At 40.0% G+C, this 12,123-nt stretch overlaps 1 protein-coding gene across 1 annotated transcript in view; it reads left to right on the plus strand.

The window, feature by feature from the left end:
* The window catches only part of BRAF (B-Raf proto-oncogene, serine/threonine kinase), a 78,982-nt gene that overhangs the window by 30,454 nt on the left and 36,405 nt on the right, over positions 1-12,123 (plus strand). Inside the window, exon 4 of the mRNA XM_035888947.1 lies at positions 11,344-11,447. Within this exon, the coding sequence (XP_035744840.1) occupies positions 11,344-11,447 (104 nt within the window). The remainder of the gene's footprint in view (positions 1-11,343; positions 11,448-12,123) is intronic.

Genomic DNA, 12,123 nt, shown 5'->3' on the forward strand with positions numbered 1-12,123 from the left:
AATTAATTTAAAGCTTGTTTGGGTTAGGGATCTAAATGGCTGTGGGGTGGATAGTAACAGAACTGCTAATTAAGGGAGAGCTTTTGGATGGGAGTGGGAGGTAAGAACTCTTGACCTTGAGCTGGCTGCTAGAAGTTGGAGAGATTATGTTAGATGCTGAGACTTGGTGGATGGTAGTGTCAGCATAAAAGTGTAGGTTACATTTACCAGTGAGATTTCTGAGAACATGTGTGAAGCCAAGAAAGAACACAGCCTTGTGGGATCCTTAGGTAATTGTGTTGTGGATTAGGATTTTTTTTTCCCAAATGGTATGATTATATGATTGAAGGTGCAAGCAGAGAGAGAAAAGGAACAGAAGACACTCATACAAATGAAGGGAAGGAGAGGCACAGCTGGTTGTTGGGGAGGGGTAGTAATTGAAGGAGAATGAGGATTAACAACTGATCCAGAGGTATGGGAAGAAGTCTTCAAAGATCTCAGTAGGATAACTTCAGTTTAATGTAAGAGGCAGAAGACAGTGAAAAAGCTTAAAATTAACTGAAGAGGAGGAGTTCCAGGCAATGAACTTAAACAGCTTTCTATAAGTGTTAAGATTACAGGAATATGGTATTTGCATATAGGACAAGATTTAAGCATTTTGGGGATTGCTTCTAGTTGTGTGATATTTTTATTTTTTTCCTTTGAGGATTTGGAGGTGGGTGGTTTTTGAGCACGTGGGTAGAGTATCTTTTGCATGTCTTTGGGACTGGCAATTTTAAATTGGTAGGCTTGGGATAATGAAAACAGTTCCAACTCCCAATTGCAAGGACTATTGTAATTTTTGCCTTCCTCTGTACAAGTTGACAACACAGTTAAAACTATTTAGGAATTTCACCTGTTAGATTGCGTGGTTACTGTAGACCTCAAGACATTAGTAAGACTTCAGGCAGGTTTTATGTGGCACATCAGTTGTGACTGGTCCCCTGCAGGAAAGTGTTCTGAGACTTTGGATGGAATAAATATTTTGTGGACATATCTGGAGTATATCTCTGTCACAGTGAAAGAATACAAGAATGAGGCAGGCATGTATGATACTTTCCTTGAGTTGTCTTCCAAATTTGAGCTATTTGTCACTCAGGAATTTTATGAGTTTAAGTGTTTCATACGTGGTAACCTTCCATCCAGTCTCCATTAAAACCATGCTATGGATACTAGAAGTTTGTGTCTTGTGGTAAGGAATTCCACGGGCATGATTATATGTGGTGTGAGTAATCATATTCCGTGTTGGTCTTTAAATCTGCCACATGCTAGCTCTCTGTGGTTTATACTGGAGGAGATACAGGCTTCTGAGAAAAGCCATTTAATACGAAGCCTGGTACAACAACAAATGGTTACAACTAGTCACAACTTAGGAACAATATTAAGACATTTCTGGTGTTGTAGTCTAGTAGGAAAGAAAAGAATAGAGTGGAGGGGCTTCTAACTCAAGTACTTTATGAAAAAGATCATGTGACTTGCTTATATTGGCAGCTCTTAATGATTCTGATTACCCAAGAAATCTCTTCCAGCCAAGTACTTCCAGTGTGGGAAGAAACAGTCTGAAAGCAAATGAGCAGTCCTGAATGCTGGTATGCTGGAGCATGGGAAGGTAGAAAAAGCTGGTGTTTAGGTGTAAGAAATGATAAGCAGTTGAAAGGCATCAGGTGGTGATGGTTCTTGCTCTTAATCTGTGTGTAACCCGTCGCTGTCTGCCGCACACTGCTAGCTCCCAGAGGAAATGTTTGCTTCGTGTCCTCCGACCATCTTGGTGGAGTTGTTGTAAGGGTGGTAAGGAGTCTCTGCTGCTCTGCTCTATGAGTGTATAGGGGGTCCTTACCCACAGCTCTGGTGCCTGCTCTTTTTCCGTGAGCATGAACAAAGAGTGGGTTTGCTAGTTTTGAATTTCATTTCTGTCCATAGTGGTCTGAGTAGTGACAGTGAAACTGGGAGGTGGTGGGGAAGAGTAACATGCTGTTCCTGCTTTGGGAAAGCTTAGAAGCCTCCAAGTATATCAGTGCTCTGCAGATTCCAGATAAGATCAAATCATTATGTGCTTTCACCCACTGTGAGGTCTAAAAACTTCCTATGGCAGCTTTTAAACCAAAAGTAATACTTTGGTAAAAAAAAGTTTCCCTTTCTTCTGTGTTCAAATGTAGAAGATTGTGTGGGGTTTGGTTGTTCATCATTTTGCTTTTTTTTAAGTTTAAGAGTAATTAGAGGTTTGTGTAAACACTCAGCATAAATGTGGGCCAATAAGGTTCTTCTCCACTTTGTGTTGGTATGCTTCATATGAGTGTCATAGGTATTGGAAAGCTCATGAAAGTTCTCAAAATGCAAATGTGAGAGTTTTTAAAAGGGAGAATTAGTTTCTCTTAAGTCTCAAAAATACAAAACAGGACTGTGAATGCTGTGTATGGGGACGACTCTTACTTCAGGTTTCTCACTCTTGTCACACCTTCGTTAATTAGTACATCTGCCTTTTAATTAGACAAGCAATCATGTGGTCTTCTCTGCAGTCATGAAGACTGGAAGAATCAGATATTTTTACCCTACCTAAATTCCTAGCATAAATTAATTTATCATGCATGCATGACTGGGCTCCTTCAAATGCTCTGGTTTTAAACCTGGTACTTGATGCATTTGTTTGACTTAAGATTTGCATCTTACTTTGTGGAGTTTATGCTGTGAGTTTGTGCCTCAAGCTTACAGAGTAGCAAGCACTGGGTTTCTGTAGTCATTCAAGCTGTCTTACCAGTTTCACCTGTCATGTACAAGGAAAATTTAGGGAAGGGATGTTCATGCAGCTGAATAAATTAATTTCTTGCATTTAATTACACACCTGGTAGGTTTTTCTGATCAAAAGCAACTAAAAATTCTCATGTCATATCAAACATGCAGCAGAGATGGAGTCTATTTGTAGCCTATGCCAATGGATGCTTGCTGAATGTATCTGAATGTTTTGGAATTTTATGCATCATATGAACAGACTGGTAGAATGACGTAAATGGTAGCTTACTTTCAAGTAAACTTTACTTGTTACTTTTTTTTTTAATAGTTGGATTGTAAGGGAGAACTGTTGGCCTGCCTATCTTATTGCTGAAAGGCAAAATCAAGTTAGAGACTGAATTACCAGTTTTAATTGGGAAGAAATTTAACCATGAAAGACCTCTTTTTTAGGCTGTCAATAAGCAAATAAAATGTTATTACATCTCAGGAATTGTACAATGAAACAGACTTCACAGCTACCATGAGTAAGTCCTTCATGTCTAGGAAAGCCTGAAGAATGTGGTTTTGGGAGGTGTTTAGTGAAGCAAGGTGAGCAGCAGTGCTACAGCAGGCTGTACCGGGGTCTCTCTTGAGTGGAGTTAATTTTCTTCACAGCATTCATATAGTGCTGTGTTTTACACCGGTGACCAAAACAGTGCTGATAACCTGTGAGTGTTTTAGCTGTTGCTGAGCCATGCTTGCACAAGGCCAAGGCCTTCCCTGTTTCCCACCACTTCTCCCAGCGAGTAGGGTGAGGGGGTGGCTCAGTGGGGACAGCTGACCCCAGCTGACCAAAGGGATATTCCGTGCCATATAACATCATCCTCTGCAATAAAATGGAGGGGATTTTTTCCAAAGCTGCTGTTGCTCAGGGACTGGCTGGGTATCAGTGCTGGTGGTGAGCGATTGCTTCTGCATCACTAAGAAATTATTTTCCCTTCTTTTTTTTTCCTTCACTTAGTAAATTGTTTTTATCTTGATCTAGGACTCTTCTTGCTTTTGCCCTTCCAATTCTCTTCCCCCATCCCACTGCCGGAGAAGTGTGCAAGCAGCTGGGTGGTGCTCGGCTAACTGCTGGGATTAACCCACCACACAGGCTAAACTCAATGTTGGATAAATTCAAAGTAGTGTGTGTTGAAAGGAGAATAATTTAATCTACTTCAATTTTATTGACGCACAGTCTTAGATTGCAAAGTCAAACAATACTGAAAACTTGCCATTATGAAATCGATGGCTTGTCATCTAGAATGCCTCATGCAGCATTGATCGCTGCTTTTTAAGAGTATTCCTCAAGTAGGGAGAGCTTAGTGATTTCTTCCTTTAAGAAATGGAAGGTCTGTCTGTAGAAAGTAATGAATGATAGAGGAAAATATCATTTGGAGTGTGTTTACCTCATGATGTGCTAGGCAGGCACTCAATGAAATGAAATGCAAGTCACAGATCTGAAAATTATCAAAAGAAATATTTTAATTCCATGTCTAGTAAAAGTAATACTTAAATTCATGGCTTCTTGTGTTAAGTGAACGAACCAACCAAAGCTTTATTATTTGTAGATAATGTGTATGCTACCTGGTGATGAAAGTATTTGGATTTGATGTTTGGGGTTTTTTTAAGAGTCAGTTGCAACAGTTTAGAGAGGGATGTGAGTTCTAGTACTTGTGTGGTACAGTTTCTTCCCCCTGCCTTTAAAGCATTTAGAGAGGGATTGTCTCAGACAGGTTACTATGCAAGTGGAGTCTGGGCCTGACCTATTTAAACTATTTTGTAGCTTAAATCTCTAATGCATTTGGGGTTTGGTTTGGACAGCAGCCAGCTGACTTTTTCGTCACTTGAACAGAAACCTCGAGGTCTTGGGGTTTGATTCCTATGTAGTAGCTACAGCTATTTTTCTAGATGAGCATTTCTCTCAAGTCTGAAGTATAAAGAGGTATTTCCTGAACTTTTTTTTTATTAGGGGGTCACCATCAGCCTTTACAGCTTCTGGCACTGGTATTCACCCTAACTAAAATTTTAACATGGTGATCCCACTGTCTACCACAACCTTACAAGCGATCAGTACCCTTCCAAACACAGTTTGTGAGCTATCCCTCAAAAAACTTGAAAAATTATAGTGTGGAGGCTGCTGTCTAGGCACAGCAGGTTTGATCCAGTGTGGCCTTAGCATTGGTGTACTCTTGAGCAAATATTTCTGTATTGACATAAATCAGTCCATTGCATTCTACAAATGAGTACCCTTTTAATTGCATTGGAGGTGCAAGTGAGTGCTGGTAACCAATGTCTCTGCAATTTAAATGGGATGTATTTGATGGAATGGTAATAGCTTTGTAAAATGAGTAAATTCTGTTCAACTTCCCTTGGAAACAAGATTTAGTGCAATAGAATTGTCTCCCATTTGTCTTACTAATGTGCTCCATTAAGAATGTATATTCTTAAATGCTGCCTCCTCCTGGAAGTTGATTGGAACATCAAACCCTGAAATCCAGAACAGCTGTGTCTGAAAGCCGTGTTCTTCATGTTCTAAAGGATGTGATGTTCAGTATCGTCTTATGTCCTCTTTGCCACAGCGGGGGTTAGTTTTACCTGTTAGTGCTCTAAAAAGTGGCTGACTGTTTTGGTTAAACATTTGTCCTTCATGCCTGAGATGAGAAACTAAATGTGAATCTCCATGTTCAGATTTTTACCAGAAAACCTAACACATGGTAAGGCAAAACTGGTTATTTGGCAAAAAAATAGCTTAGTTTATTTCTCTCCCAACACATTGAATTCTGTAAGCATGTCGCTGGCATGTTTTAGTCATTTAGGTAGTGGGGGGGAGGAAGTACGGTCTTTCAAGGTGTATGTGCTGAGATAAGTAAATCAGTACTTTGAAGTGATATTTCAAAATCCCTACTACTTGGAATATTCTTGTTGTTGTACCCAGTACTCTGTTTAACTGTTCAGAATTTTTCTGAAACTGTAAGGTACGTTACACATAACACTTGGCTAAAGTGAGCTGAACAACAGTGCCAGGCTGAAGAAAAAATGGAACCAGCTAACTAGTTTTGAGAAGTATAATGCAAGACATTCAAAGCTGCCCAGCCTCTCCACTTTCAGAGAATAAGTTTACATTGATTCTGAAGTGCTGGTCAGTGTCTTCAGTCTCTTTATTGCCATAAAATATTGGAAACTGCACTGGTGTAAGGAAGCATTTTTAACTTGCTGAGACTATGCCAGTTTCTGCTCTGATGTTAGAAAAGTGATGTAAGAGTTATTTAGGGATGTAGCCCTGAATTTCTTACTGAATTGGGAATGACCTGATTTACAGAAATAAATGATTTATTATGCATTGCTTAAATGCTTGTGGCTGCAGTACTAAATATATATCAGCAATGTTGTTATTAATACTTACTGTCCATAGAAATAGTTTATATGAGTCAAAGAAATAAGGAAATTAGTGCTATAGTTCTCTTTAATCTGTTTAGGTAGTAAGACTCTGCTTTGAGAATTTTTGGAGGCACTGGAATAATTTGCATTTGTTTCCTTGAGTCTTCACATTTGCTAAGTGGAGCATGTGTTTTGGTGTCTTCCTGAATTGCTACTTGCTCAATTCAAGATGCACAAGTAAATTACTTTCTCTGGTACACTAGTAAGCTACACACTGAACTTATTGTGAAGTCTGTATTGGCAGCTTCTGTACTATTCCTTAGTATTGTATAGCCCGTGCTCTTTACTTTTGAAAGTTGTTTGCTGAGTCAACCATTCAAATTGTTATAAAACCCTAAACCTTTTCTGATTTACAAATCCCAGGTATTTAAGTAACTTAAAAAGAAACCCCTTAGCAATTAGACTTTGGAAGCATATCCCCTAATTGAGTAGCGTGAATTTCTAGGTGGTAACTGTTGTGAAACATAGATTCTTTTAGTTACAAAGTAGAAGGATCAAAAGATAATGTATGAATGTGGACAAAATGGGTTTGATGTAATATTATGCACTCTTTGTTTCAGTAAAATGCAAGCTTGGTTCAACTTACTCGATTACAGTGATAAGGGTGTGTATATTGAAGTAGATGAGAAATTTTCTCATGGGGAACCGATTTTGTCAAAAAATGCTGATGTGATTCAGTTAAAATGCTCCGTGGGAATCCTGTCAAAACTCTTGATGGAATTGATAAACCCACTTTGGTTCCTGCCTGCTGGGCTGGGGGCTCAGCAGGTCAGGGGGCTGCTCCGCACCAGGGCTCCTGCTCCCAGGCTGGGGGCTGCATGCCCTCCCTCCGGCTGGGGGTAAGTAGGAGGAGGGTGTTCTGAAACTCCTGCTTGGGGGAGCCTGTCTGTTAGCTGGAAAACAAGATTTGGGGTCTTTTTCTTAAGATTGAGTTGCTCTCCAAAACATGGTCTTGGAGCTGGATTTTTCTTTAACTTTGCCATGATTTGGGTGTGCAAAGAGGATGGGGGGAAGAAGAGGTTTTAGAGGGGAATGCTTTGCAGGGTGAGATTTCTGCTTTATAGCAGGCGCTGGTAGGGACTGAAGGAGGGGGCTGAAGGGCTACATGCACAGATGGTGATAGACCATACTGTACCAGTCTGGGAAAATGATTAATCAATACTATAGGGATTTATTCTTTTAATTTAGCCTTCTGTTTCTCTGCTCAGGAGTTCTGTACAAGAATGTTCTAAACATGATACTGATTCAGGATCCTGGTGATTTTAAGAGAAATCAAAACAGTTCTCTGTTTTTTAGTTGGATCTTGTTGCAAATGGCAGCAAAGAGAACAAATGTTCTATCCATGTTTCTAATTGCAAGTTGCATAAATATGGCTCAGATTTTAATGGAACTTGGGGAAGCAGTACTGAGGAACAGTGAATGCTAAGTGAGCGAGATGCCTAATGCATGTTTTTCATAGTCCTATTGCACTTGCGTAGCTGTAGGCAACCTTCATTCTGATACTTCCCAAGTTTTGAGAGTTTGCCTTTCTGACCCTAGTGATCTCTTAAAAGGAAGCCTGTAACTTCATAAATCTTTTTTTCAGCAGAATTAAAAAGAAAGAAAGGAAAAAAATCACTGTAAGTGGCATTATTTACACCAGTGTAATTTGCTAATAGAGTTGGAACTTTTCTGGTCCTGATTCAGACCTTTGCTTCATGAGGTACGGGAGAATGTTGTTGCCCTTTATGGAGGATCAGTGCTGGAGGAAGAAGATGTCTTCCAGTGAGCACAAGGCTCCGTCCCTCTTTCTCTTCATCTCTTCTTTAATGTTAGTCACCTTTTCCCTGCTTGGATTTTCCTTCTTATCCTGTTCTGTTTCCTCAACCAGTCTAGATTTTACTACCCTGGTTTCTTTTAATACTTACTTCTTCGAAGTTTTCTGCCTGAGCTAGAACCTTCCTTAGGCAGTCCCTTCCCCCTCGTGCTCCTTGTCCAAAATGAGCTGTCTTTTCTCCTAATCACAGCAAGAAAGCTTAATTTTCAGGATGTGCTTCCATTGCCTCCCCAGCTGTTTCAAACAGTTCTCCTCTATGTGGTAGTTCATCATATCTTTGTCTACTGTCCTCTGCCTCATTTAGCTTCAGTCAGTCTTCTCTCTGTCCTGCTTGGTGGTTTCCCACCAACCTGCTGATGGCGATCCCCCTCTCCCACTATACACACGCTTTCCCTGGTCAGTCCTTAAGTTTATCCTGCTGCTCTCCTCTTACTTCTTCATGCCCAACTGCTTTCCTGGCTCTCTTCGTTTCCCTTTTATACCCCACTGTCTGTCTGTCCCCCTCTCAGTATTTCAATTTCTTCTTCCACTACGGATGTCAGTGGTGAAGTAACTGAGGTTGCTGGAAAGGTAGACCTGAAGTGTCTGTGGGGGCCCTATCTCAATCCAGTGGGAGCTGTCCTGTGGACACATAGCCTTGAGCTGAAGAACACTCACTTGCTCCATCGGAGTGCCTCATGATTGGACCTGACGCGTGTGGGAGGCTGGAGCACACCTGAAATCCTCAGAGATTTTAGTCAAATTCTGAAACATATTTACTCAGTATTTGTAACTATATGTGTTGGAGGCAGGGAGAACTTGTCACCTGACACTGGGAGGACAGACACATTAATTTAGGGATCTTTGGCAGCATGATGATGGCACTAAGTCGTAGTTACAGTTAAAGCTTTATTAATATGATATTATGATTCCTATGGCACAGAATTTATTATTAGGATGGCACGGAATTTCTACAAGCAGAATCAGTATAGTACAATTTAGAAGTAGCATAATACAGAATATATAATACAACCTAACTTGTAATTTCTAATCACCTGGACCCTCTGCAGATCGGGTCAAATCTTCATACATGGCTTGCCATATCAATATAACAATCATAATCTAGGCTCTAAATTCATAGAAAAGAGTATGAGTCACTCCCTCAATCCTGGCAGGAAGGAGAGAATGGTGGAAGTGTCCCTGACCACAATGGGCCCTGGGTCTCAGTGTCCAGCAGCAGCTCTGGTCCATGTTCCCCACTTAGAACCACTTGGTCTTACAGACAGTGCAGTGGGTGCTGACGGGGCCATCGCTGGTGGCCCTGGGTGCCTGGGACCTTCAAGTCCAGCAAGGAAGGGAGCAATCAACCTGGCTCCCAGGAACCTTGAGGCTGGTAGGGAAGGGAAGAAGAAATCTGTTTGGTTTGTCTGCTTGGTTCACAGGACCTTCAGGGCCTGATAATGAGGGGAAAGGGAACAAATACATGACCCACTTGGTCACAGAGAATGGCTGCTTGCCTCATAAAGTGGTGCTAGTTATGCCAACCATGTTACCAGGGCTCAGGAGCAGGGAGTACCGATTACTGAACAACCCTATGAACAGTTGGTTTCAGTGTGAACAATTAGTTTGGTAGAGACTTCAGCAACGGAGGGCTGAGTTTTACAATGGAAAGTTGACGATATTGATGATATAGGTACTCCCAGGTTCCTTCTTAATAAGTGACAGGTATTGGTAACAATTCAGGATGTTTTACGCTGGAGGAATGACCTACAAGTGATTGAAAGCCATGGTCTTAACTTCTAGGGTGGGAAGAAGTTACTTAGATTAATAAAAAGATGCATTAAAAGTAATAGAATGCGTAAACCAACGTCACTTAAGGCTGAATATCAAGATTGTAAAGCAGTATGCTATAGGACTTTTTTTTCCAAGGAATTAGTAAAAATTCTCTTCCTTAAACATTTACGTGTTGACCAGGTGAAACACACAAGTATCCTTTAAGAAGCACTTTCATGTTAATGGGAGGAAGATTGTGAAGCAAAATATTCCTTTAGTTTGTCTCTTCTGAGAGAGCATATGTTTGTGTTCTAGAAATGCAATATATAGTGTAACCTCAAGTGGTATTCACAAAGCTACTTGAAATAGACTGCTACTTTTCACTGTCATCCTTAAGTAGGACATAGGGCCCCTAAATACCCATGGAAATTTAAGTGCAAGGAGGAAAAACTAGGCTCTGATCTAAAGTCAGTTGAAGCTGATTAAGAGACTGCTTTTGGCTACCCAGGGCTCTGGCTTAGGCCACCAGCAAGCTAGAGTTGAGTCTCAGGTGTTCAGACAGACTTTTTTGGTTAGTTAAGCCTCGGGGCTTTTCTTTTGATTAACATTTGAGGTGCTGTCTGTGATTATAGGAGATGTCCCAGTGTGTATACCACCTAAAGTGTCACCTATCTTCACTATTGAGTTGTAGACATAGTAATTGGGTGATACTCAACACCTTAACTACACTTAATCATCAGATTATGTATTGTTCTGTTTTTATGGCTTGACACACTATACACTGTTAATTCACACGTATACCTAGAGATGACATACTTATTCCTATAAGATACACCTACAGCTAGGACAGAGTAGAGACAAGAAAAGTGTCTTTACTTTGCATAGTTTGCAGTTCTTCAGCTAGTTTTAGTGTGCTTCTCCATTCTTCTCATCCTGATAGATACTTAAACTTTTCAAATAGTGAAACAGAAGAGAAGAATGTGTTTTTCAAATAGGAAGTGTCTGTAGAGTTGCAAATACAAAGTGAGAGGTGATGTCTGCCTGACTCACGTGATTGTTTTATTTTACTTGTTTGCATGCTTATCTTCTATTTTAGAAATAGAAAATAACATGTTTACATTTTATTGTAATGGCATTTTTGAGTGCAGTCCAAGTTAGTTCGTTCATTTTAATTCCACTTGGCACGTTGCCCCAATTAATTATACAGCTTGGCCTGAACTTTTTATAGATGCACATAATTATTTGCTATTTGTGTGCTGTGTCTCCACTTCCTTCAAGTTGAGAAGAGTTGGAAAGTAACTTTTGGAGTTGGGTCAAGATTTCATTCCAAATGTTAATAGAAATGTAGAGTTTTTTCTCTCTTCTAGCTGAGCTAGATTGCTTATATACTCTTCATCAATAAAATTTTCCACAGTACAAAAAAGTTTTTCAAAAACTCTTACCTATAGCATTCTGTAAAGCATTCTGAGAAGTGGGGTTTAGCACTTGAGGGTCAAAATGTTCGCATCGGTTTGAGGGGATAGACTGGAACTTGTTTTAATTATTTTCTTTTTATATTTGACCTCTAGGTTCCAGCGAGATGTGGAGTGACAGTCCGAGACAGCCTAAAGAAAGCTCTGATGATGAGAGGTCTTATTCCAGAATGCTGTGCTGTTTACAGAATACAAGATGGGTATGGTTTGTGTGTGATGGTTTTTGATCTTAGAATGTCTTCTTGGAGTTACCAGTATGGCTGATTCTATCCAACATTGTAGAAGTTGTTTTCAAAGTTCAGAATTATATGATACTTTACACTAAAACAATTTTCACCTTGAAGATATGTCTAAAAAGAATGGCAAACTCCTAGAAAAAAATTAATCACTTCAAGAACAGGCATAATGTAGAGTAAGATGAGCTTATACACTGCTGTCAAAACACTCATAAATTAAACCCATGCTAACCAAACAAATATTAAATAGATTTCGTTAACTTTTTGGCTTTATTTGACTTGGTTACAGTGCATTCTTAACTGAATATAGAATTCCCATAGGGGAAAAAAAATTGGAGTTTTCAGCCCTAAAAAGTTTGTAGATTACCTTACTGCACAAAATTCGCTGTCTCTTTGGAACTCTTATGGCACAGGTACTTTCACAAGCACTTTATTTAATCAGAAAGGTATCTGTTGCCTTGGAACCAAGGAATCGGTGACTACTGGAGCTGATTGAAAAGGTGCATTTCTTTCATGCTGTTTGTCCAGGGCAGGTGTGCTTTACTTGGTGTGTGCTGAGCTTAATGTCTTGCCTTTAAAGTTCCCTGTAGTTAGAGACTGGGTAGCAAACCCCCATGGTGTAATTTTCTACAGGATCTCA

The sequence above is a fragment of the Egretta garzetta genome, unplaced genomic scaffold, assembly GCF_000687185.1.
Source record: "Egretta garzetta isolate BGI_Z169 unplaced genomic scaffold, ASM68718v1 scaffold321, whole genome shotgun sequence".
Classification (NCBI taxonomy): domain Eukaryota; kingdom Metazoa; phylum Chordata; class Aves; order Pelecaniformes; family Ardeidae; genus Egretta; species Egretta garzetta.